We start from the raw sequence: 27,959 nt of genomic DNA on the forward strand, positions 1-27,959 counted from the left end.
TTTCCCCCTCTTTCATACATTTATTAAAAAAATCAACCACTCCTTTTATCCCCCCCTCAACATTTCTGTCATGTCCCATCGTTCAGCTTTTTCCCCCCTTTCATTTCTTGCCTCGTACCTCCCCCCCTTTAAATTTTTTTCTTCACTCCTAAGATGGTTCCCCCTAAGTGTGAAATTACCCTCTTTTTTTCCCTTAACTTTTAAAAAAGTTCCCCCCTTTCTGCCATCCCCCAATACCTCCATCTCCCCATCTACTAACTCCCTACTCTGTTTTAACACAAATCCATATTTTTCCCCAGGCTTTCTTCTTTTTTAAATCACTAAAATTTTTTTTTTATTTTCATTAAATTTTTTAAAAGTCCTCTCACTCATCATCTGCTCTCCTTTTTCTCTCAATCTCTTTACCTTTCTTTTTCTCTCCATATCTCTCTCTTCTTTAAAAACCCTTTTCTTTGTAAAAAATCTCATAATATATATATATATATATATATATATATATATATTATATATTTTATATAATATTTTTTTATTTTTTTATTTATTTTTTTTTTTTTCAACAATCCTCCCCACCAGGCAGGGTGCCCCAAAAAAAAAAATCCCCAAAAAAAATATTTATATTTCCATTTCACCACAAAAAATTTATATATATATATATATATATATATATATATATATATATATATATATATATATATATATATATATATATATATATATATATATGAAACTATCTGTTGTGATATAATCTTTCATTGGTTTATTTATAAGTTGAGAGAGGAGTCTCTGTGTTAAAGTTTCTGAATGACCCACATGTGTATAATGTTTTTAAAGATATTATTTACAGTTTCTCACTGAGTGGTTTGTTTTATTTAAAACAGTTATTTGCTTGCTATTTATTTTCTTGCAATATTTATTTAAGGAGAATGTGAACAAGAGGGATGGCTTAACTCAATACAAACTGGAAAGAAACAATTTATATATGCAGTAGTTTTAGTTTTATACAGCATCTTGTTGGAGTGCACAGAACAATTAATGTATCCATTGTACTGTATAGACAGTATAGTGATACCTGTCCTCTGAATTTAAATTCATTTAAGCACTTCTAGTGCTGTATGTGTAAAAACTTTATGTGATGCTGAAGATAAACAAAATTTATAGTATAAAAATTTAACATTATTGCAATAATAATAATAATACAGGTGCTATTTTTTAGTTGGCAGATTTATAAATTATTATGGTTTAGCTGTGAAACTGACAGAGAAGCCCCAAGTATGCAGAATTCTTTTGGTGAAAGGCTTTTGACAAAAGGAATTAAAGATACCCTTTCCTGCCTTAAATCAAGCTTGATTACCTCCCATTTCCCAGCATTACAAAATTCCTATAGTTTTAGTACTTTCCTTGTATATTATTTGGGCAGAAATGATGCATATACTCAATCTGTAAGGTTGAAAATTGATACAGTAGTAATAAAATAAAGTTAAGGGGTCACAAAAACAAATATGACTGTGTATTGTGCAGTTAAATCCTCAGTACAGTAATGTTTGATCTTCTTTGTTCCCTCTAAGTAATGATATACATGTATGGTATAAGCCCATTTGTCAGGTAGCGGCTTATTTGTGATTATCTTGGCGATCTCAGCAGCAGAGTACCATTATCGTTAGCCGATATATTTGTATCTCAATTAGCCTCACAAGCTTTAATGTCTTTAACATTGACAAGATGTTCATATCATGTTGAATTATTCTTCAAGGTGTCTGGTGCCACTGACAGTTGTCAAATTATCCTGACAGTCCAACTTCTTTTCATTGTATATTCTGTTTGTCAGAGAGCATACCACCTTCCTTTTTTAGAAGTCTTCTTTAGTGTTCTGTCAAGGTTACTGTGTCTGCCTTCCTCGCTGACGGTCTCTCCTTTAATGCAAATTCCGATTTCTTGAATGACGATGATTTGCTACACCAATTGTGATTCCCTCCTTTTTGCCATTATTGTCCCCTCAAAGCTATCTCTTTCCCTCTGCCATTCTTCTCACTGTATAGCACAGAATGACCCACATGGATTTAGCTTTTTTCATGGACATAATAACAATACGCTCTTACATTTTAGCTGCATGTGACAAATAGTAAACATCTCCATTGTGCTCCTTACTTTAAGTGGAGCATGCAGTATATTTCAACATTTATAAAGAAATTCAAGTAGCATATGGTAATATATTTCATTTTGAACTGTTGGTACACACTGCATCAGCTTTTAATAATAAATCCCAACTTAATGTCTTCGAGAGGTTCTTGGAAACTGCAACTTTAAGCGAAATGGTGTATAACACAATATCTTTAAAACTTCTAGTTTTGTTTTTAATGTCACTTTCTTTTTTTTTGTGGTCAGATACCACTGGTGCACAGTGCATCTTTAGCACTCATTGCAACAGGGTTAAATCAAAGAATAAATGTTTGCAAAGCAAAAATTTTAAGGAGCACCTTCTACCACCATGCAATTCAAAAACAAATAGTAACAAATATGGCGAGCTCACTGAACGCTCTCCTACTGCATTGTTTATTGTCGTGTATTTGTATGATTATTGTATACTTTACACATTTTTATTTGACAATCTATATCCATTCGATTTTCTTTTCTCATCAGTGTCATAATGCAATAATGTTGAATGAAACGACGTTATTCAAGGAGCTGCTGTATTCAATTATGCAAGAGGCTGAGTGGATCTTTTAAATAAACTTGGTTATTTGCTTGTTAACATTTGCATGGAGCATGAATACCAAGCAGAAAATTTCAGACTGTTATGGTTAATTATATTGGCTGGAGTGTCATTTCATAAGCTTTGGTAAGCTTGGCTGGTCATGCTACATACAAATACAGAATAATACAGCAACTCAAAATAATTTTTTTGACTCATATATGCAGGATATATCGAAAATATAATTTCTATTAACTGAAAATTAGGTTAAATGAAAACTAAAGTTTGAATAGACATTTATTCATTATTTAGTTATACTTTGTTATTTGACATATTTATTTGAATACTACTTTCACTATTAACAGTAAATCTTAATTTGCATATTTACTTGAGAGCTCATGAATTTTTGCTGTTGCTCTGTCCACACAGCCACATGTGAAGATAAGATAAGATTTCGTTCGGATTTTTAACCCCGGAGGGTTAGCCACCCAGGATAACCCAAGAAAGTCAGTGCGTCATCGAGGACTGTCTAACTTATTTCCATTGGGGTCCTTAATCTTGTCCCCCAGGATGCGACCCACACCAGTTGACTAACACCCAGGTACCTATTTGCTGCTAGGTGAACAGGACAACAGGTGTAAGGAAACGTGTCGAAATGTTTCCACCCGCCGGGAATCGAACCCGGGCCCTCCGTGTGTGAGGCGGGAGCTTTAGTCTCAGTGGGTAGTTAGACATGTGAAGAATATTTCAATACACTTAATTTATTAAATATCAAATATTACTGCTCTACTGTACAAGTGTATTTCATTTCCTGTGCAATATATTGTTTTGTAATATGAAGCATTTACCAACCAGAGACATAAGGAGGTGTACTGTTGTCATGTTCTCTGCACATTAGCCTCTTGCTTTTCTGAGCCCCTGGTATCATGGTCTTGAAGTCATGAATGTGCTGCTTTGTCTCCCTGGTATGCACAGTCAATGGTCATTTTTTTTTTTAGAAGTTATCTGGATATAATTATCCTTTCCTTCACTCAGCAACACCTGCCACTCATCTTACGCTCTACAAGCCTTCACTTTCTGTCTTAATATTGGGAATGGTACATTTGAGCACTTTAAAATAATTCAGGCAAAGAGACATTTTTCATTATTTGAAATTTATTTATGTAATATTGACATTTTTGCATGGTTAACCACTTTTAATCTCTTTTTTTTTTATCTTGCTATATTGTATCAGAAACCTTATGAATTGCTATACTGAAGCTTTATAAAGGCACATGGACAACAACTTTTCTTGACAATAAAATAAGCTGCAAATATTTTAAATGGACGGAGGTGCCATGATGTTGGTGAGGAGCTCTTGATCCGAGGAACTGGACTTAAACTCCTCTTCCTTGGATTGAATCTGAATGCCTTCCATTTCCCAGGCATTATATAACCTCTATGGGTTTTGCACTTTCCCTGAATTAAAATATAAAATTTAAAGGTCATACATCTGGATATACATATACAATTTCTCTTTTCTAAAATGTTCAGGTTACTGTACTGTAAGAGTAAATATTTTGAATTACACTATTCTTACTAAGAGATGCTATAATATAAATAAATGGAATTTCACCCTTTTGTGAAAATGCAAATCATTATTAGAAGAACAGAGCACCACTGTGATGAAGTGTAAGTTACAAAGTCTATTTTGAATGAAACTTCTCAAAGAAATAGTTCTCTGTGATGATATACATAGTACTGGGTGTAACTTATCACAGAGATAGTTCTCTGTGATGATATACATAGTACTGGGTGTCACTTATCACAGAGATAGTTCTCTGTGATGATATACATAGTACTGGGTGTAACTTATCACAGAGATAGTTCTCTGTGATGATATACATAGTACTGGGTGTCACTTATCACAGAGATAGTTCTCTGTGATGATATACATAGTACTGGGTGTCACTTATCACAGAGATAGTTCTCTGTGATGATATACATAGTACTGGGTGTAACTTATCACAGAGATAGTTCTCTGTGATGATATACATAGTACTGGGTGTCACTTATCACAGAGATAGTTCTCTGTGATGATATACATAGTACTGGGTGTCACTTATCACAGAGATAGTTCTCTGTGATGATATACATAGTACTGGGTGTCACTTATCACAGAGATAATTCTCTGTGATGATAATAATAATAATAATCTTTATTTACTACAAGTACATGTACATGGTATACAGTCCTAGCTGACAACAATGACATACTACTACATAGAAAGCCACTTGTTATGCTGAGCATCTCGGGCAAATTAGGTCAGTGTCCCAGGATGCGACCCACACCAGTCGACTAACACCCAGGTACCCATTTTACTGATGGGTGAACATAGACAACAGGTGGAAAGAAACACGCCCAATGTTTCTACTCTGGCTGGGAATCGAACCCAGGCCCTCGCCGTGTGAAGCGAGAGCGTTAACCACCAGGCCACCAGAGCCAGTACTGGGTGTCACTTATCACAGAGATAGTTCTCTGTGATGATATACATAGTACTGGGTGTCACTTATCACAGAGATAGTTCTCTGTGATGGTATACATAGTACTGGGTGTCACTTATCACAGAGATAGTTCTCTGTGATGATATACATAGTACTGGGTGTAACTTATCACAGAGATAGTTCTCTGTGATGAAATACAGAGTACTGGGTGAAACTTGTCAAAGAATAAGATTTCTGTGATAAAACGTTCAGTTGCTGAAAGTAGCTTTGTGCAATGATCCTCTTCAACTAAGTGTAAAATAAAATATTTATTGTGTTACATGGTTTAAATCCAATATATTGTTATTAATGAACTGCACATCAGATATATATTAAAGTTATAAAACTAAATTGCTTTTTTAATTACCTGTTTTTATCTCTTATGTCTTATTGCTCCAGAGAACTTGCTCCTGGGGTAACAGCCATGAGTACAGTTCCCTTCAAGGGAAGGTGCCCTGATGCCACTGAATGGCTCTTGATCCAAGGAATTAGGTGTCCTCCCGTTTCTTTGATTAAAATTGGTTGCCCCTCATTCCCCAGGAGCTGTATGACCCCTACAGCACTCGTGTGTCTCTTTGGGTTTAGTGCTGCACTTGATTATGTGATTATTATATGATCCCACAGGTTACTAAATAAGTATGTAAGTTTATTTAGGCATGGGTACGCGTCGGTACAATTATCATACATGATGTAAATTAACTAGGGTAACCTAATAAAGCCAAAGTGACCTATTTGCCCCAGAGTATAATAATGCACTTGCTGTATGATGCTTGTGGGTTTAATGCTTAGTTATAATTATAATCCCCTCATGGAAGGTTCCTTGATGTTGGTGAGGGGCTCTTGATTTAGGGAATTGGATCTGTGCTCCAGTTCCCCGAATTAAGCCCGAATGCCTTCCACATCCTCCCCCCCGGGCGCTGTATAATCCTATGGGTTTAGCGCTTCCCCTTGATTATAATAATAATAATAATATGATTATAATAATAATACACCACATGAGAACCCCATTGTATCATGGAAAACAGAACCACACACGAACACACCAGGACGACATATTACCACGTGAGAACCAAATACTGTTCAACCTGGGAACCACACACTGCTACATGATAAGAGATAAAATAATTAGCCTTGTACATTTCTTACCATATGTTATATTCTCTCACTGATAACAAATTATTTACTGCAGCTGACAGGTCAACACTTGTTCAAGGTTTCCTAGAATGTTAGTCTAAATTTGTGAAGTTTGAATGTAAGTCTTGACTTACATCAGTGTTGGTGAGAAGTGCAGATGTTGTGGCTTGTGCTTCTGGCTGTTATCACTGCTCTCACACACGAAGTAAGCTTCTTCAGGAGTGTATATGTCCTTCCCCCTTTGCTGATGTCCTTCCCTCTCTGCTAATGTCTTTCCCTCTCTGCTGATGTCATTCCTCCAAACCTCTGCCTTTACCATCTCTCTTTTTATTGGAGGTGCCTTCATGCTGGTGAAGGGCTCTTATTCCAAGGAACTGAGGTTACACTCCCCTTCCTTGGATCAAACCTGATTATCTCCCATTCCTCAGGCATATGACCCCTATGGGTTTAGTACTTCCCATAAATTTAATAATAGTAAATTGTAGAGACTGGTAGGAACTATAATAATCTTTAGTCTTGTTGAAGTTTAAACTGAAAAAGAAAGTAGTATTAAAGTTTAATTCGTTAGCGTGTGTGGGGGGAGGAGTGTCCATGTCAGTACCTGGAGGCTGACCCACTCTTTCCTGGCTCTGATGGGTTCCGCTGGGACTGTGAATATGTTGCTCATGGCCTCACTTCCATACCCACCGCCTGCTGGCTCCTACACCCGGATGTTACTCAGGTGAGTATTTTTTTGCATTTGTGTATGAAGGTTATTTTATAATTCACCAGTAATACAGTATATGAGTTATGTACTTAAAATTAATTTATATAATTAGATGCATATTCACACACACATGAGCTATTAAAAATCTGCAACAAATTCACCTTAAGCCAGCAAATAGAGGAGACAACAAGACTGAAAAATATACTTGAAAGGATTCTAAGAAGCAAGATCACCAACCACTTAGATACCATCAACTGCACAACCCAGGGCAACATGGGTTAAGAGCAGGTCACTCCTGCCTCTCATAACTACTTAACCACTATGACATGGTCTTGGATGCACTGGAGGACAAACACAAGATGTAGTATACACAGACTTTGCGAAAGCCTTCGACAAGTGCAATCGTGGTGCAATAGCATTAGGAAAAGGTGACCACAAGACTGGTCATAAACTTTACAGGGTCTATAACTTCCTAACAAATAGAATACAGAGTAATAGTAAACTGAGTAAAGTTAAAGGTACTTGTCGATAGACACGGCCCTTTATTTTATTTGTGTGAGTGCATGTGTGTGTATGTACTGATCTTTCCTGAATGAGTGTTTGTGTATACAGATCTTCCTTGGCTACAACGAGATCTCTGAGGTGACATCACAGAGCCTGGCTGGAGTGACCAACCTACAGACTCTCTCCTTCAAGAAGAACAAGATTACCGTCATACCTCCGGCTACTCTTAACAGTGAGTCATATCCCAATGAAGAAATAATACATGAATGTTTATTTAAACAGTGATTTAGGACTATGAAACAGAAGCCTGTTAAATGATTTGCACTTTGGCTGGATATATATGGTCTTTTCTTTCTGCCTGATAAACAATTTAGATGACAGCAATTTTTCAATTTTTTATTTGTATTCTGTATATACATTAATTTCCTGTGTTTCTTGATAGTTCTTTTTAATGTAAAATTTCCTTTACAGTTTAGGAAGCCTAATCTGTTACCGGGGCGCTGGAGTGATGACTCCTGGAACCATTGACAGATACGTATATACATAACAGATAGAAGAATTAACATCATAACTCACCACTCTCTCTCTCTCTCTCTCTCTCACACACAGAGGTTATTATACTGTACTATCTATATTTGTCAGTAAGTGGACAATCAAGCACATAGTGTTAGAAAAAAGTGATCACAAGACTGGTCATAAAATTTACATTCAATTCATCGTGTCTGTACAGTATATACCAAATTGCCAGCAGCACTTGTAACCAGGCCTAAGCTAGGCGATTACAACATCTGTCGGTCTAATAAAAATTGCATGTGATACCGACCTGGAGTTTACCTGGAGAGAGTTCCGGGGGTCAACACCCCCGCGGCCCAGTCTGTGACCAGGCCTCCTGGTGGATCAGAGCCTGATCAACCAGGCTGTTACTGCTGGCTGCACGCAAACCAACGTACGAGCCACAGCCCGGCTGGTCAGGTACCGACTTTAGGTGCTTGTCCAGTGCCAGCTTGAAGACTGCCAGGGGTCTATTGGTAATCCCCCTTATGTATGCTGGGAGGCAGTTGAACAGTCTCGGGCCCCTGACACTTATTGTATGGTCTCTTAACGTGCTAGTGACACCCCTGCTTTTCATTGGGGGGATGTTGCATCGTCTGCCAAGTCTTTTGCTTTAGTTGTGAGTGATTTTCGTGTGCAAGTTCGGTACTAGTCCCTCTAGGATTTTCCAGGTGTATATAATCATGTATCTCTCCTGCCTGTATTCCAGGGAGTACAGGTTCAGGAACTTCAAGCGCTCCCAGTAATTGAGGTGTTTTATCTCCGTTATGCGCGCCGTGAAGGTTCTCTGCACATTTTCTAGGTCAGCAATTTCACCTGCCTTGAAAGGTGGTGTTAGTGTGCAGCAATATTCCAGCCTAGATAGAACAAGTGACCTGAAGAGTGTCATCATGGGCTTGGCATCCCTAGTTTTGAAGGTTCTCATTATCCATCCTGTCATTTTTCCAGCAGCTGCGATTGATACAATGTTATGGTCCTTGAAGGTGAGATCCTCCGACATGATCACTCCCAGGTCTTTGACGTTGGTGTTTCGCTCCATACATTCGCTACCATACATGTCACCATACATCACTATCCTCATTACCCTCATCACTATATTCATCACTATCCTCATCACTACCCTTATCACTACCTTCATCACTATCCTCATCACTACCCTTACCACTATCCTCATCACTACCCTCATCACTATATTCATCATTACACTTATCACTACCTTCATCACTATCCTGGTCATCACCCTCATCACTATCTTCATCACTATCCTCATCACTACCCTCCTATCATTATCCTCATCACTACTATGCCTCACCATACCAATACTGTCATTATTATTTTTAAAGTACTTAACCTGGACTCTTCACACAGACAGACTCCATTATATAATTATTATACTATCACCTCAACTAAAATCAATCCTTTCATTTAAAAAATAATAATACCTTCTTAAAAATTTTTAAAAATAAAATTTTCAATTGTGAAAATATCCTTATATATTTTTTGTGGTCTTCTTCAGTGGATGTAGTTCTTGCTTGGTTACTACGAGTGATAGCGGTCCAGAAGGATTGATTCAATGAAAGAGAGCATCCAGGTCGAAATCATAATCTTGGGTTTCCTGTACAGACTCTGGCTTTGTATCAAAGTTCACAGGTGGAGTGGTTTTTTCTACAGGATTTGGTGGTTTGTCAGGGAAGAGAAGCTCCTCAATGAAGGTCTCCAATTCTTGCTGTTCTTTTGGTGGTTTGTCAGGGAAGAGAAGCCCCTGAATGAAGGTCTCCTGTTCTCGCTGTTCTTCTGACTCAGCTGCTGCTCCAGTAGAAACTATAAAGTTGTTTATGTAATTACTTATAAGAGACTCATTGTCAGTAGTAGTTTCCTGACTTGTGACCTTGTTAGATTCTTCATCAGTCTGTACTTCTGGTTCAGTTGTGGAAGGTGGCAGTTCCTTGTCACTGCTTGAATCTTCCTCACCTTCCTTCTCCATTCTTTTTTCTTCTCTTTTAGTTTTTTCCTGTTCCTTCTTCTTTTTGCTGTCTACTAGTTTTTGTTTTTTTTCGGCAAATTTCATCCAATAGAGGCTTTTTTCCTCTTAACACTACGTTCATAAATAGTTTTACCAGAAGTATCAATCCATCTCATTCCTTGATAGGTATACTCAAAGTTAAACCTGGCACTCATTCTCTTGATGCCTATGCCAGAAGTGCTTAAGTGTTTTCCATAGTCCATAGAATTAGCAAGTCGTAGTCCTGCCTCGGCTGCGTATTTTGCATATAGCTGAATTAATTCCATCTGGAAAACAAAATCTTCAGGATCTTTGGAAATAAGAATATTTTCCTTCAAGAAGCTTTCAAAGATTTCTCTGCCTACGTAATTTCTTTCACATCCGAGGACCACCAGCATGTTCTCCTCGTATTTCTTCATATTGAGGTCTTCCAGCTGGCGACTCTTGTGTTTCAAGATGTTCTTCTGGACTTCCACTTTGTCTTCAATTAAAGATTATATCTTTGGAGGATGGTTTCTTACCCTCGAAGAGCAGAAGATATTTAGTACTGTTATAGTAAGTCTCTGAGATACTTCACCTTAGACTATACACTTATAATATAGTCACACTGAAGGAGTTCATTCCTTCAGTGTTCCTTCCCCTCGAAGAGCAGAAGATATTTATTACTGTTATATTAAGTCTCTGAGGTACTTCACCTTAGACTATACACTTATAATATAGTCACACTGAAGGAGTTTGACTGGTAGTGGAAAAGACACAACATGCAAACATTAGGACATTTTATTGGATACGTTTGTCCTGGTACCTGGGTCACTCCAAATGTGTGACCAAGGTCTCATGAGTGACCAAGGTCTCAGGTATGACCAAGGTCTCAGGAGTGATCACGGTCTCAGGACAGATATGTTTCCAATAAAATATCTTAGTGTTTGCATTTTGTCTTTTTCCAACTTCAGTAAATCTGTTTACAGTGCAAGTTGTTCCCTAAAGATGCTTATTGTAACTATATTCCCATAACATTCAGAATCATTATTTCCTTCAGGTTTGAGCTCACTGGAGTTTTTGGACTTATCTAGCAACTATCTTAGTGAGCTGCCTACTGACCTGTGGACCCTGACCACTCTCACCCATCTTTACCTCGGTGATAATCAACTCAACGATGCACTTAACTATAACATATCAAATCTCGTGAGTCCATTCACTATAATTACACATAACTGTATTATCAAAAAACATCAGAATGAAAAAAAATTGACATAAACACCTTTGATCATTCCTGTGGTCACACACCTTGAAGATGAGTTGGTAATGATATGATACCCAACCATGGTATGAAATACCCATATGATGGTATAAGATATCCACACGATGGTATGAACTACCCACATGATAGTATAAGGTACCCACACTATGGTATGAAGTACCCACACGATGGTATCAAGTATCCACACCATTAAATTAATTTATTTTTGGTATTTCTTTGCATATACAATGTGTGATTTACTTGATATAAAATATTGTTAAATACAAAGAAAGTCACAATCATGCGTGACCATTTCGGATAAAGATACATGGAGTTATATGAAACATGTGGGTGACTCGATGAAACTCAGTGTCTGAACGAGACCCAGTCTAATAAAAGTTCACATGTGAGGGTGACCCAAAAAAGAAGAAACACTTCCACCATCGTTCACTCCATCACTGTCTCACCAGATGCTCCCTGATACTACAGCACAGATGCTCCTCCAAACTGCAACATCCCTGCCTCTCCTTCAGAGTCCAGGCACTTTGTATGTATCAGTTTTCAATGGTTGCTGTAGCACTTATTAACTCCTCGTTGAATATATTTCATTCTTCCACCACTGTGTTATGCGGAAACGTTCTAAAAGTTATTCAGGTGTTTCTGTTATTTTTTTTCACTATGGCATTTTGTTCAAATTTATAGTCGTGTGTTTTAAAGTGATTTCTTCCCAGTTATTTTATCTCTACATACATTTATTCTCCAGGACTCAAGTCCTGAAGGAGGGGTGTTAATGTTGCAGTTTAAAAACTGTAGTGTAAAGCACCCTTCTGGCAAGACAGTGATGGAGTGAATGATGGTGAAAGTTTTTCTTTTTCGGGCCACCCTGCCTTGGTGGCCACCCTGCCTTGGTGGGAATCGGCCAGTGTGATAAAAAAAAAACATTTATTCTGTGGTAAATTTGTTTACTTTGCATTTTCATCTAGTAATTATTATAAGGTAGTCCACAATGGCGTTAGTTGTTTCAGTATTTTACACTCAATATTATTTCTAAAATAGCATATTAATTGCTTCTGCATAACACATGAACACCGATAATTTTGGAGGTTATTTTGAAGATTTGACGTCTCAACCCTTGCCAAGGAAGACAGTTGACTGAAGTTAAGCGATTTCTATTTTATATTATGATAGTTTTAGCAAGGTTACGTTGCTAAAAACAACGGATATAGTCCCACTCCACAAAAATGGCATTACCTTCCCACATCATAAAAATCTTTAAAAGGGTTCTAAGAAGCAAGATCACCAACCACCTGGACACTTCTAACAATTACACAACCCAGGGCAACGTGGGTTTAAAGCAGGTCACTCCTGCCTCTCACAACTACTGGACCACTATGACATGATCTTGGATGGTTGCTCCTGCCTATCACAACTACTGGACCATTATGACATGGTCTTGGATGGTCACTCCTGCCTCTCACAACTACTGGACCACTATGACATAGTCTTGGATGGTCGCTCCTGCCTCTCACAACTACTGGACCACTATGACATGGTCTTGGATGGTTGCTCCTGCCTATCACAACTACTGGGCCACTATGACATGATCTTGGATGGTTGCTCCTGCCTCTCACAACTACTGGACCATTATGACATGGTCTTGGATGGTCACTCCTGCCTCTCACAACTACTGGACCACTATGACATAGTCTTGGATGGTCGCTCCTGCCTCTCACAACTACTGGACCACTATGACATGGTCTTGGATGGTCGCTCCTGCTTCTCACAACTACTGAACCACTATGACATGGTCTTGGATGGTCGCTCCTGCCTCTCACAACTACTGGATCACTATGACATGGTCTTGAATGGTCGCTCCTGCCTCTCACAACTACTGGATCACTATGACATGGTTTTGGATGGTCACTCCTGCCTCTCACAACTACTGGACTACTATGACATAGTCTTGGATGGTCGCTCCTGCCTCTCACAACTACTGGACCACTATGGCATGGTCTTGGATGGTCGCTCCTGCCTCTCACAACCACTGGACCACTATGACATGGTCTTGGATGGTCGCTCCTGCCTCTCACAACTACTGGACCACTATGACATGGTCTTGGATGGTCGCTCCTGCCTCTCACAACTACTGGACCACTATGACATGGTCTTGGATGGTCGCTCCTGCCTCTCGCAACTACTGGACCACTATGGCATGGACTTGGATGGTCTCTGCTGCCTCTCATAACTACTGGACCACTATGACATGGTCTTGGATGGTCGCTGCTGCCTCTCACAATTACTGGACCACTATGGCATGGTCTTGGATATTCTGAAGGACAAACATAATGCAGATGTAGTATACACAGAATGAAAGCCTTCGACGAGTGCGATCATGGTGCAGTAGCACGCAAAATGCGTGATAAGGGAATAACAGGAAAAGTAAGTAGATGGATCTATAACAACCTAACAAAAACAACTTAAAAAGTAATAGTAAACAGAGTAAAAACAGAGGAGGCGATTGATAAACAAGGGTTGAGGCTCGACCGTTCGTCATTGTAGGAGCTGCCAGAAATCACCGGTTCTTCAACACGCAAGTTATACTTTTGTATCGATCAAATCACATATTACTCGGGTAGATAATTTCAAGTAGATCCTTCATGTGTTAGCCCAAATCACCGACCAGTATGTTTTAAAAAAGTGACCCACTGATCAGATCAGACTGGTCCGAACCCTCGACTGGTCCGAACCCTTGATAGTCCGAACCCTTGACTGGTTACAAACGGATTCGTTGGACAATAAAGCAGACTGTAAACGGATGGGGTTGTAGGCGCCCTTATCAAACACAAACAATAAATATAAATCAGGAACGTACACGGTAAGCTGTCCAATATACAAGTACAGTTAGAAATAGAAATACAAATAGCTAGAGCTTCATTTAAGGAGGTTATTAATAGAGTATTCAAGAGGTTGCTAGTAGAATTACAGTAAATCAACCATTCAAATCATTATGAAGCTCTGTGTAGTCTGCAGTCAATCAAACAAACGGGCTTCCACATGGATAAATTGTCATTTTTGTGGAAATTGGTGTCACGCCCCTTGTGCAGATATCCAAGAACTAGCTACAAGCAGTATTAAAACAGGGAAGTGTTTTTGGGTATGCCCAAATGAGATAAATCTGTGGACTAAAATCACAAGGGTATTAAAAGAGGTCAACATCAAAGCTGCTTTCATAGAAAACCTGGAAGCTTTCTACAACAGATGGGAACATAAAAAGTCTGGGCTGAATGGTACTGCCCTTGATACTGGCCATGTAGTCAGAAACTGTAAGGCTGGAGGTGATGTCCTGGTAGTCAGTAAATGTGGGGCTGATAGTGGTCCTGGGAGACAGTAATGGTGAAGCTGGAGGTGCTGTCCTGGGAGACAGTAATGGTGAAGCTGGAGGTGCTGTCCTGGGAGACAGTAATGGTGAAGCTGGAGGTGCTGTCCTGGGAGACAGTAATGGTGAAGCTGGAGGTGCTGTCCTGGGAGACAGTAATGGTGAAGCTGGAGGTGCTGTCCTGGGAGACAGTAATGGTGAAGCTGGAGGTGCTGTCCTGGGAGACAGTAATGGTGAAGCTGGAGATTTTGTCCAGGTAGTCAGGAATTATACACAGGAAGGAATACATATAAATGACCTCATAGGGGACAGGAGCCGTAGTGGAGAAACAAGTGTAGTCAAAGATAAGATAAAACCAATATTGCAAACTAGAAATACCACAGGAAATAGCAAACAAGAGGACTCCACTAGCAATAGTGAGGATATATTACCAAAAACAACTGGTGGGAGCTCCATTGTTGGTGCTAGGGAGGATAGGAATAAGACAGGGAAACATGCACCAACAGGAATACAGTCACAGAAACCCAAGGCAAATGGAAACCAAGTCTGTGCACATACTATGCACTTGGTATCTGCAGACATGGGAAATCTGGAAAAACAGACGGGACGTGCAACTATGACCACCCTAGAAAATGCCGTGCCCATATGACAACAGGAAAATGCAAACTCCCTTCCTATAAGCTTTTTCACCCTGAAATGTGTACCTCTTCAGTACAGGAAATACTGTGCTATAACTTAAATTGCCAGGCACACCATCTAAAGGGGACAAAAAGATACAAAACATCCAGGCCATGGGAAAACCTAGGTAACCACAGCCACTCAAGCGGGAGAGGTTTTTTAGTGCCAGGAAGGAAAAAAAACTAGCAGGAAATGGCAGAAATCGTACACCAAATCCAGTCATTCCTGGAGTGGAACCACAGTCGATGGCCTCCACTCCAAACCAACAGATACAGATACTAATGCCGGAAAAAAATCATCCCCCAGTACCAACAATACCACCAGTCCGATGACATTCTTCTTTGCAAATATACAGGGTCTAAAGCCAGCAACAAACAACAAAATACCTTTCATCCGTGGACTGCTTGCAGAGGCAAAGGCAATGTTCGCGGCTTTCACTGAGACCCACATGAAGGATCACTTGGACAACGAAATATGGATCCCAGGTTACAACCTATACAGATGTGACTGAACAGGCAAAAGGTGGGGGGGTTGGCCTGTACATTGCAGAGTCACTTGTTTGCACAGAACTGCTTAATGCCTCAAATGATGTAGTGGAAGTTTTAGCAGTAAAGGTCGAGAGCCAAAACCTAGTCATTGTGGTAGTCTACAAGCCTCCGGATGCAACATCCCAGAAATTCCAGGAACAGCTGTTAAAAATTGACCACTGTCTGGAAAATCTTCCAGCTCCTACCCCCAACATCTTGCTCCTGGGGGATTTCGACTTAAGGCACCTAAAATGGAGGAATATAGCAAATAATATTGTTGCAGTAATAACACCAGGAGGCACCTCTGATGAAAACTCACACTCACACGAGCTTTTAAATCTCTGCACAAAATTCAATTTAAACCAGCAAATAATAGAGCCTACTAGACTGGAGAATACACTAGACCTCATCTTCACTAACAATGATGATCTGATAAGAAATGTCACCATATCAAAAACAATATACTCAGATCACAACATAATTGAGGTTCAGACCCGTATGCGTGGAGCCCCAGACCGACATAATGAGATTAGTCACGAGGGAGCATTCACCAAATTCAACTTCAATAACAAAAACATAAAGTGGAACTAAGTAAACCAAGTCCTAACCGATATAAGCTGGGAAGATATACTAAGCAACACAGACCCCAACTTATGCCTAGAATAGATTAACTTGGTGGCACTCGATGTATGCACAAGGCTTATTCCTCTAAGAAAAATGAGGAGTAGATGTAAAATAGAAAGAGACAGGCGCTCCCTTTACAGGCGACGGAAAAGAATAACAGAGCGGCTAAAAGAGGTCAATATATCTGAAATGCGTAGGGAGACACTGGTCAGAGAAATAGCAAGCATCGAACTTATGCTAAAGGAATCTTATAGGAGTCAGGAATCACGGGAAGAACTAAAAGCCATAAATGAAATCGAAAGAAACCCAAAGTATTTCTTCTCCTATGCCAAATCAAAGTCGAGAACAACGTCCAGTATTGGGCCCCTACTTAAACAAGATGGGTCCTACATAGATGACAGCAAGGAAATGAGTGAGCTACTCAAGTCCCAATATGACTCAGTTTTTAGCAAGCCGCTAACCAGACTGAGAGTCGAAGATCAAAATGAATTTTTTATGAGAGAGCCACAAAATTTGGTTAACACAAGCCTATCCGATGTTATCCTGACGCCAAATGACTTCGAACAGGCGATAAATGACATGTTGATAAATTAGACACATGTGCAACTCTTGGGTATCTTTGAGGAAACGTTTCGCCACACAGTGGCTTCATCAGTCCATACGTAGGAGAAACTTGAAGAACAGGAGAAGAATGAGGTAATCAGTCCCTCAACCTTGAGTCGATGTGTTCAGTCCATCAATCTTGAATAGAATACGGCATATCAGCGGAGAAGCAGCTCATAAACCGTATGGCAGGAGAGGTGCAGCAGTCATAGGTCGTTTCACATTTGTTCAATGTGGAAGTAGGTCGTGCCCAAGAATTAGGCAAGCGAAGAATTCCTAAGTATTAAGATCCCAAGAAGTTGCAGTGTCTGACAGATTTGTAGATGAATGGTTCAGAGAACCGACATGTTGATAAATTAGACACATGTGCAACTCTTGGGTATCTTTATTGAGGAAACGTTTCGCCACACAGTGGCTTCATCAGTCCATACGTAGGAGAAACTTGAAGAACAGGAGAAGAATGAGGTAATCAGTCCCTCAACCTTGAGTCGATGTGTTCAGTCCATCAATCTTGAATAGAATACGGCATATCAGCGGAGAAGCAGCTCATAAACCGTATGGCAGGAGAGGTGCAGCAGTCATAGGTCGTGTCACATTTGTTCAATGTGGAAGTAGGTCGTGCCCAAGAATTAGGCAAGCGAAGAATTCCTAAGTATTAAGATCCCAAGAAGTTGCAGTGTCTGACAGATTTGTAGATGAATGGTTCAGAGAACCGACATGTTGATAAATTAGACACATGTTTTATCTCCGTTATGCGCGCCATGAAGGTTCTCTGTACATTTTCTACGTCAGCATTTCACCTGCCTTGAAAGGTGCTGTTAGTGTGCAGCAATATTCAAGCCTAGATAGAACAAGTGACCTGAAGAGTGTCATCATGGGCTTGGCATCCCTAGTTCTGGAGGTTCTCATTATCCATCCTGTCATTTTTCTAGCAGATGCGATTGATACAATGTTATGGTCCTTGAAGGTGAGATCCTCCGACATGATCACTCCCAGGTCTTTGACGTTGGTGTTTCGCTCTATTTTGTGGCCAGAATTTGTTTTGTACTCTGATGAAGATTTAATTTCCTCGTGTTTACCATATCTGAGTAATTGAAATTTCTCATCGTTGAACTTCATATTGTTTTCTGCAGCCCACTGAAATATTTGGTTGATGTCCGCCTGGAGCCTTGCAGTGTCTGCAATTGCAGCAAGCGATGCATAACTCATACGGGTTTATCGCCTTTTGCTTATACTGCTACTACGATAGTAGTAGCAGTACTATAATAAAAATTATTATAATTATATTATTATTAACAATAATAGAAAATATATGTATAGATTTATAGCTATTGCCCTTGGGATATGTTTGTTGAAATTCTACATTGTATTTGCTTAATTAAGGTGAATGTGGAAGTGTTGGACCTTCACCTGAACCAGCTGAGTGAGCTTCCTTCTGAGAGTGTGTCAACACTGAGTAACTTACACACGCTGCACTTATACTGGAACTCCTTGGTCAACCTGCCACTCCTCACTCACAACTTGCACCTACAGGAACTCCTCGTCAATGGCAACGCTCTCCTCGAGTTTCCTAAATACATGTTTGGAAATCTCACCCAACCACTCACTTACCACTTTGTTGTAAGTTCCTCTTATTACCCTCATTAATAATAATTCATTGTTGCTCTGTTTCTCTTCAGTTCAAGAGGCGGGGAAAGAGGGGGGATTGGGGAGTGCCATGATGCTTTTGAAGGGCTCTTGATCCAAAGAATGTAAGCTGGTGTCCCCTTCCTTGGATCAACATCGATCATCTCATATTTCCTAGGCGCTGTCCTACCTGTAGGGGCTTAACCCATGTGCATGAATATCATAAGATTACTCTTCATTAGTATTGAGTACATCTTCAGCCAGATCCAATTGTCTCTATTCACTTTAGGCAGATGTAGCTGATATTTAGGATTTGTCATGACGATAAAATCATTTTAAGGAGTAAAAACAACACTATTAAACTGGTTGAGACAAGAAACAGGAAATACTGCGGTGGCCATCCTGGCCAACTGGTGAAGAGTTAAGGGTGAGGACCACACTGACTCCACTGTTTACTCCAGTACATGTTTTTTTTTTTCCAGCCTTCATAACAGAAGTTATGTAATACAGACACAAATGCACGCATGTCTTTATTATTTTGTATGTTTAGCATATAATAATTCTTGTGATTTAAATGGTATGTACGCAGGACAACCCGGCATATGACGTGTGGGCGACAATGTTGCTGCCGCTGCCTGAGAGAAGCCACATCATGATGGGGAATGATGTGTGGGTGTGGGCAGAGGATGACCAACAAGCACTGCAGCTACTGTACCAAGCACAGTCTTGGGTCATACTTGATGGGCTCTCAGAGCCTATAGACCTGACCTCGTTGCTCAGGATCTGTGGCGTCACATACACCCGACACAGAGGCAACCTTCCTCCATGTTAATTTGAGAAACTCAAGTTCTGCTTGAGTCATGTACTGAGCAACATGCTAAATTGTAAGAAAATCAAGACCTCTGGAAACATTAAAGTGTTAAGCAAGAACTGTTTTTGCAATGTAAAGTATTTAATGACTTTGATAAAAAGCTTAAAATTACGATTAACATTATATGTATCCTTGTTCTTTTGTCTCTAAGAGCATATTCATGGAAAACATTCATTGACTCAATTGTCTTGGTATTGATATTGCGCTAAATTTTATTTCTGTATTAAACTAAAATTGAATTTGAATCTTGGTGGTATTTTTTCTTCCTTGGTCCCAGGAACTGGCGATACCCTTCTTTTATTCAGATCAAACATACATGCAGTAGTTATACTATATCCATCCTGTGATCGATGAGGTATAGGAAAAACACCCCTCAAAGAAGGTTCCTTGATGCTGTTGATGGGCTTTTCATCTAGGGAATTTGATCTGTGCTTCAGTTCCCTGAATTGAATCTGAATACCTTCCATCTCCCCCACATGCGCTCCCCATGATTATAATTATAAATTATCGAAAAAAAAACAATTGGAGAAACTAGTGAGAAAAGCGACAATTTCCCCAATAATCAACGGCAGTTACCACATGTTCATTGAGAAATAGTAGATAGGCCTGAGCCTAAAGGCCGAAGCTTTGCCAGGACTGAAGCTGCTACCTGCTGATCAAAAGTGTTGTCTAGTGAATTACTAAAACATAATTCATGGGACAAGTGAATCAAGACGGATTCAAATAACGTCACGCGTAAAATGTTTGGACTGCATGAACTGTATCATGCTAGGAAATAACAGTTTTTCCTGCCACCCTGACAGATAAGCAGCTTCTGATGTTAGTATGCTCATATCCAACCAAGAAACTAATGTAAAATCCTCAAATTCGATAAATTTCTAAAATCAATGTTCTGGGGCGCATAGCCTTAGGACAAAGAATAATACAGAATCACACAAACTATCTACGCCAATGACTCCCTTAACCCTGACAGTGTTAGCTAAATGGACACAGATGCAACGAATATGACAGTGGCAAACGTTGCCACAATAAAATGTCACGTTAGTTGCATCTATGTCCATTTACTAACATTTTGTCGGTAATTCTACCCTTATTGCTAACCCTGACAATGGGAGGGGGGGAAGTGCTGTTATTGTAAACTAGCCCGAGGGGTTAGTTTAATATATTTATTATGCACCCCATACCCATCCTGTGGGCGGTAGTCAAAAGATTGCAGAGGTTCATATTGGGTCCGATTCCTAGGGGTTCGATTCCCCGGCAGAGAATCGAACCCCGGTCGGGGTCATTACGATTTCGTGAGTCACAGAGGTGTATGATAATTAATATATGGGCTTCCACCTTCCAAACTCGGTAGTATAGTGGTGAATATTGTCACGCAGGAGACCGGGGTTCGATTCTCTGCTGGGGAATCGAACCCTCGAATAAACTTACTTATCATATGGCTGTAAACGGTATTCCATTTAACCCGAAGAAGTTGTAAACTACCTGAACTTAAAAAAAAAACTCACTGTGACATTGTCCTAGGGCTGCTACTGCTAGAGGACTGTAAGATAATGTTACATCGCCTGGTACATCACATTAAGGTACATCACTTGCACAAACTCCGACACTCGACGAGTCCTCATTTGCCAAAAACCCGTGTCAGGCCATCGTTCCTGGCGAATATATTATTATCAGCCAATAATATAGCATAATTAATATTAATTTTTAGAGGGGTGGAACGGTAAACCAGCTGAAAACCTCAGTCAGATGACCGAAAACTTCAGTATCGGGTCACTATATAAATGATTTAGACTCGCGTCAGGACATAACTGACCTGTTTCCTCACAAATCTTACCTCACCTTCTAGCATTTAGTGTGACTTGTTAATGGTCCAGGTCGGATCGTAACGTTATATTTTTTTACCTTCCTAAGTGTGAGTTATTTGTTTATTGTTCTAACTAATGTATTTTAAATTTTTATTCTTTGTTAAACAGTTTGTAATAGCCAAACCATACCACGGGTAGGGTTTGAACCCGCGGTCTGAGAGTCTCAAAACTCCAGACCGTCGCGTTTACAATAATGTCATTACGATTTCGTGAGTCATGTTAATTTGTAATAAACGTTTGTAATGGTTATTGCATAAGTTGTTCAAATACAAATACTAATCTGTATTTCAAGGATGTTGCTTTAATGCCGATGGACAACTGTTGATCCTAAGAACCTGGGATCAAACTTGATCATCGGTCCATTATGTGTCCTCAGAACCATTACATAAATTTATACTCACACAGTGAGTTAATTAGCTGTTTTAACTTTTAAATAATAAGATAATACAAGGACCCCAATGAAAATAAGTCACTGATTTTTTTGTGTTACCTTGGTGGGTAATTTACACTATTTATGATAATTGTACTTATGTGTACCTGTCTAAGTAAACTTACTTACTGCTAATTGTTAAACATTTTCTTAGGTATCTTGACTAAAGATAATTCTATCTTATTTAAGGATAAATAAAAGATATTAGTATTACAATATAAATTTCATGGGAAAGCGCTAAACAATTAAGCGTCAGGCAGCTCCTGGGGAGAGGGTGTAACAAGTTTTGATCCAAGGATTAGGAGTGTAGCTCCAATTCCTTGAATCAAGACCCCTTCATCTGCATCAAGGCACACCATTTAAAGGCTTAATAAAGGTTATATTATAAGTAATACAGTGTGGCGGCCGCCGCCGCTGCTTCACTTATTGTTAAGAAGAACCGCGAGAAACAGCAGCAGCAGCAGTCATGGTCAGTTACCATCTTAAATCACTAATATTAACACTTTTCAGCTCACATTCCTTCCATATTGCTAACTGACTTGTATCTGTATATTACTACTTTTTTGTAATTAATATGTATTGTTAATTATGCTATCTGAGTTTAGATATATTTGGAAATGAACTTCGTTATTATGTCCTGTTACTGATCATATTCATGAAGTGGTAAAAATAATAATTGTTTATACAAATTATATAACTGATACAGACCTAGATGATGTTATTGGCATATTTTATAGAAAGTTTCTGGTTATGAAGAATATTTCAGTCAAAGTTTATCTTGTACCCCGGGATGCGACTCAAACCAGTCGACTAACACCTAGGTACCTACTTACTGCTAGGTGAACACTAACAACAGGTGTTAAGTGACTGACTAATACCCAAGTACCTACTTATTGCTAGGTGAACACTAACAACAGGTGTTAAGTGACTAATACCCAAGTACCTACTTATTGCTAGGTGAACACTAACAACAGGTGTTAAGTGACTAATACCCAAGTACCTACTTATTGCTAGGTGAACACTAACAACAGGTGTTAAGTGACTAATACCCAAGTACCTACTTACTGCTAGGTGAACACTAACAACAGGTGTTAAGTGACTAATACCTAAGTACCTACTTATTGCTAGGGGGACTAGTATCAAACTTGCACACGAAAATCACTTCCCATGAAAGCAAAAGACTTGGCAGAGGGTACAACATCCCCCCAATGAAAAGCAGGGGTGCCACTAGCATGATAAGAGACAGCACAATAAGTGTCAGGGGCCCAAGACTGTTCAACTGCCTCCCAGCATACATAAGAGGGATTACCAATAGCCCCCTGCCTGTCTTCAAGCAGGCACTGGACAGGCACCTGGTCAGTACCTGACCAGCCAGGCTGTGGTTCATATGTTGTATTATGTGCAGCCAGCAGTAACAGCCTGGTTGATCAGGCTCTGGTCCACAATGAGGCCTGGTCACAGACCAGGCCGCAGGGGTGTTGACCCCCGGAACTCTCTCCAGGTATATTCCACGTGTCTAAGAGAATTATCATCAGCCCCAAGGAGAAGGCAACCATCTACACCATTGGTGAGATGGCAAGATATTTCTCCATGTGTATATGAAAACATGTGCTTGCCACATCAGTGACTGTAAAATATGGCACTGGCCAGAGATATAAAAAAACATTAAACTTTAAGATAAGATAAGATAAGATTTCGTTCGGATTTTTAACCCCGGAGGGTTAGCCACCCAGGATAACCCAAGAAAGTCAGTGCGTCATCGAGGACTGTCTTAACTCATTTCCATTGGGGTCCTTAATCTTGTCCCCCAGGATGCGACCCACACCAGTCGACTAACACCCAGGTACCTATTTGCTGCTAGGTGAACAGGACAACAGGTGTAAGGAAACGTGTCGAAATGTTTCCACCCGCCGGGAATCGAACCCGGGCCCTCCGTGTGTGAAGCGGGAGCTTTAGCCACCAGGCCACCGGGCCTGGTGGCCCGGTTAGCTTAAGGAATCATGCAGGAGCCAAGAAACACAGGAAGAACTCAAAGCCATAAATGATATTGAAAAAAATATCCTTTCTTATGCCAAATCTAGGGCAAAAACCCTATGCAGTATTAGACCCCTGATTAAATGAGATGGGACTTAGATGACAGCAGAGAAATGAGTGAGATACTGAAGTCCCAATATGACTCGGTGTTTAGTGAGCCATTAATCAGACTAGGGGTCGACAACCTACATGAATTTTTTATGACCTATACTCAAAATATGCTTAATTTAAGAATTTTGGATATAACCCTAACACCACAGAACTTGGAAAAAGCAATAAATGACACACCCATGCACTGCCCCAGGCCCAGACTCGTGGAACTCCATGTTCATCAAGAACTGCAAGAAGCCCCTTTCACATGCCTTAAGTATTCAGTGGAGAGGGAATATAGACACTGGTCATCCCACAGTCACTAAAAACATCAGATATAACCCCATTCAAGATTAATAAGGCAACAGTATGAGTAATTTTGTACCTATAGTCACTTAGGTGAGTGTAATTTTAAATTTAGGAGTTTACAATGAATACAAGAGAATTGAATATTCTGCTAGTTCATGCTGTATGATTTTAATAAGTTTGATAGAGAGGAATTACAGGCTTGATTATTATAAAAATCTCTGAAAGGATTCTAAGAAGCAAGATTGCCAACCACCTGGATACCCATCAATTGCACAACCCAAGGCAGCATGGGTTTAGAGCAGGTCGTTCCTGCTTCTCACAACTGATGGACCACTTTGACATGGTCTTGGATGCACTGGAAGACAAACAAAATGCAGATGTAGTATACACAGGCAAAATGCGTGGTGAAGGAATAACAGGAAAAGTAGGCAGATGGATCTATAACTTCCTAACAAATAAAACACAAAGAGTAATAATAAACAGAGTAAAGTCAAAGGAGGCTACAATGAAAAGCTCTGTTCTGCAAGGTACAGTACACACTCCCATCCTTTTTCTCATCCTCATATCTGACATAGACAGAGATGTAAGCCACAGCACCATGTCCTTTGCTGATGATACCAGAATTTGTATGATAGTGTCATCCATTGAGGACACTGCAAATCTCCAAATGGACATAAACCAAGTTTTTAAATGAGTTTCAGAAAAACATGAAGTTCAATGAAGACAAATTTCAGTTACTCCACTATGGAAAACTCTAGGAAATAAAATCTGTATCAGTGTATAAATCAAATTCAAATCATACAATAGAGTAAAAAACTAACATAAAGGACCTGGGAGTGATAATGTCAGAGAGTCTCATTTTCAAATATCACTACAGTGTATCTACTGCATCTGCTAGGAAAATGATGGGAGGGATAATGAGACCCTTGAAAACTAGGGATGCCAAGTCAATGATGATGATTCTCCAATTGCTTGTTCTCTCTAGGCTAGAATGTTGCTGTACACTATCAGCCCCTTTCAAGGCAGGCGAAATTGCAGACCTGTAGAATGTACAGAGAACTTTCATTGCATTTATAAGTACAATAAAGCACCTAAATTACTGGGAATGGTTGAAGTCCCTTGAGCTGTACTCCTTGGAATGCAGGCGAGAACGATACATGATGATATACACTTGGAAAATCTTAGAGATACTAGTCCCAAACCTACATACAGAAATTACTGCCTATGAAAAGAAAAGATTTGGCAGGCAGTGCAACATCCTCTCAATGAAAAGCAGGGACCCCATGAGTACACTAGGAAACAACACACTGTCAGGTGCCCAAGACTGTTCAACTGCCTCCCAGCATACATAAGGGGGATTACCAAAAACCCTCGGCTGTCTTCAAGAGGGAACTGGTTGGACGCCTAAAGTCAATATCTGACGAGCTGGACTGTGGTTCGTGTGTCGATTTTCATTCAGCCAGCAGTAACAGCCTGATTCATCAGGCCCTGATCCACTTTGACGCCTGGTCATGGACCAGGCCACGGGGGCATTGACCCCCCAGAACACACTCCAGGTATGCTTCAGATAGCTTAAGTAATCTGTAAGGTTTGTTGTAATATTTTTGCTACCTCTCTTTTTGTAATAATACATCATTAGAATTTACCATTCAGTAACCTTTGTCTAATCTTAAGTAGTCTGTAAGGATTAGGATTAATCTGCCTGCAGTGCACATGCATGAGTAATATTTTTTTACATGTAAACTACACATTGTATACTACACAAAGAAATAAAGTTAGTTTGTCTGTGTTTTACCTCGGGTGTTCTGTAGTTTGATTGCAAGTGCACTTGGCTCGCACGTCCTTCCTTTTCTTTGATCAAGTTTGATTTCTCGCCCTTTCCCCATTCCCCATATGACCCCTATGGATTTAATGCTCCTCATAAATAAAATAAAATAAGCAGTGCTGCCTAGATTATTTAAACAGTTGATATGGAAGGTGTGTGGAAAACAAAAGGCTTATGCGAGACCTACATCCATGTCTTATAACCAATTATTGATTCAAGTAAAATCCTTCATGCCATTTTTATTTGAAAATTTCAGGATATACGACGATATTTTCAAAAAACTGGCAGCAAAAAGACTGGAGATCCTGTAAGTACATCCAAAGAAACTAAGAAGAGGAATGTGATTGTTGACTCTGATGAGGATGACCCACTTCCTCCAGTCAGCAAGAGAAAGCAAATTGTAGACTCAGATTCAGGTAAGTTATTTTTCATAAATACATAAAACTGTTTTTTTAATAAACAAAATTTTTTTTATTGACCAACAGTTTCTTTTTGCATACTTTTTAAGAACCTCTGAATCTAGCTAGAATATAAGTTGAAGTAGTTTTATGAGTACTTCCTCATAGCATGCTTTCTCACTGTCCTGGTTTTCATCCTCACCAGCTAAACTTTCTGCAGCAGAACAACAAGTAACAGATCTCCTGCAAGATAATGGTGATGGAAGTGTTGGAAGGAGGGATAGGGGTAACCTCAAGAAAGGCTTAGAGAGTGGGGTAAAGGTTTTGAGTGCTATGGACTTGAATGTCCAACAGGCTTGTTTGAGAGCATTCATATTCATATTCATATAGTTTATTTGGACATAATTCATAGTTGTACAAGGAATTGTAGTAGTTGGGTGTACATGCCAAAAGCACCTTGTATGCAGAGCATTATGGGCAGGCAATGTGAATATAGACAGACTTTATCTTATATGCTGCAATTTTTGAATAAGCAGTATATGCTATTTCTATTTTTTTTTATTTTTGGAAACCTTGCTAAGCTGCTGTTTGCTATATGAAATACACTTGTTGATAATCATAATACATTCTATATAGTTGGGAAAAGGGCATTGTGGTAAAGTAAATACAGTATATACAGTAAACAGATGAATATATACCTAAGTAAGATAGGATCCTTACTTTAAAATATTTATCCTTATTTTACTGTATTTTTTATCATTTTTTGATCACATTGAATTGATTTATCCACATATTTTGATGACCCATATAATCTATATACTCTTGCTTTTTTATTATTTATTTTTTTTTTCACAATGCAGATGATGATTTATTCAAAGCCACAGACAAGAAGCTCAAGAAAGAAGAAAAGATCAAGCACAAGTCTTTATTAAAACCAGAAACTCCTAAATTAAAGCCTGTAGCTGCTGCGGAGTTTTTTGGCAAGACACCAGTTACTAAGAAGGAGCAAGAAAATGTACCAGTCAAGAGAAAAAAGGTAAGAGGTTAATTGTAAATAATGAAACAGGGGAAACAGTCATTTCAGGGAAACAGATTATTCCTTCATGTAAACAAGCACTGTGGCTTTTAAATTGTCTGTCTTTTTATTGGTTCCCACCTCTTGTAACCATAGAGGACATCTCCACACAAGACCATTGTTTACTGCAAGGCCTCACTTTGTTGTGACAAAGAGGCTCATGATACAAAGAATTGAAATTGTTTATTCATGATCAGTTAAATGAAGTAGCAGCTGTTGATTCTGTATCTGAATTGTCTCCTTTGTCCTATGGCATTCCTGAGGGCTTTTCTTGGA

At 39.3% G+C, this 27,959-nt stretch overlaps 2 protein-coding genes across 3 annotated transcripts in view; both read left to right on the forward strand.

Moving 5' to 3' along the window:
* Window positions 1–6,393: 6,393 nt before the first annotated feature.
* LOC128697580 (leucine-rich repeat-containing G-protein coupled receptor 4) lies at window positions 6,394–19,899 on the forward strand. Its single transcript, XM_053789399.1, has 6 exons — window positions 6,394–6,550; window positions 6,914–7,066; window positions 7,664–7,787; window positions 11,149–11,294; window positions 18,541–18,777; window positions 19,373–19,899. The coding sequence occupies exons 1-6, from the start codon at window positions 6,503–6,505 to the stop codon at window positions 19,613–19,615; spliced, it is 951 nt and encodes a 316-aa protein (XP_053645374.1). The 5' UTR covers window positions 6,394–6,502; the 3' UTR covers window positions 19,616–19,899.
* Window positions 19,900–22,213: 2,314 nt separating this feature from the next.
* LOC128697576 (germ line transcription factor 1) overlaps window positions 22,214–27,959 on the forward strand; it is a 67,187-nt gene continuing 61,441 nt past the window's right edge. For both annotated transcript variants that reach the window (XR_011393138.1, XM_053789376.2), the window contains exons 1-3: window positions 22,214–22,421; window positions 26,467–26,626; window positions 27,469–27,644. Coding sequence is in view for 1 of the 2 variants with exons in the window: in XM_053789376.2 (XP_053645351.2) it covers window positions 22,419–22,421; window positions 26,467–26,626; window positions 27,469–27,644 (339 nt within the window). In the remaining variant the exon portion in view is untranslated. The remainder of the gene's footprint in view (window positions 22,422–26,466; window positions 26,627–27,468; window positions 27,645–27,959) is intronic.

This window comes from Cherax quadricarinatus, chromosome 44, assembly GCF_038502225.1.
Source record: "Cherax quadricarinatus isolate ZL_2023a chromosome 44, ASM3850222v1, whole genome shotgun sequence".
Lineage (NCBI taxonomy): Eukaryota > Metazoa > Arthropoda > Malacostraca > Decapoda > Parastacidae > Cherax > Cherax quadricarinatus.

Bases quoted from the DNA above. Each gene is read 5' to 3' on its own strand.
- LOC128697580 (XM_053789399.1), top strand. From the start codon at position 6,503: ATGTTGTGGCTTGTGCTTCTGGCTGTTATCACTGCTCTCACACACGAA. The intron at 6,551-6,913 runs GTAAGCTTCTTC...TTAATTCGTTAG, and splicing joins TCACTGCTCTCACACACGAA to CGTGTGTGGGGGGAGGAGTG. The intron at 11,295-18,540 runs GTGAGTCCATTC...TGCTTAATTAAG, and splicing joins ACTATAACATATCAAATCTC to GTGAATGTGGAAGTGTTGGA.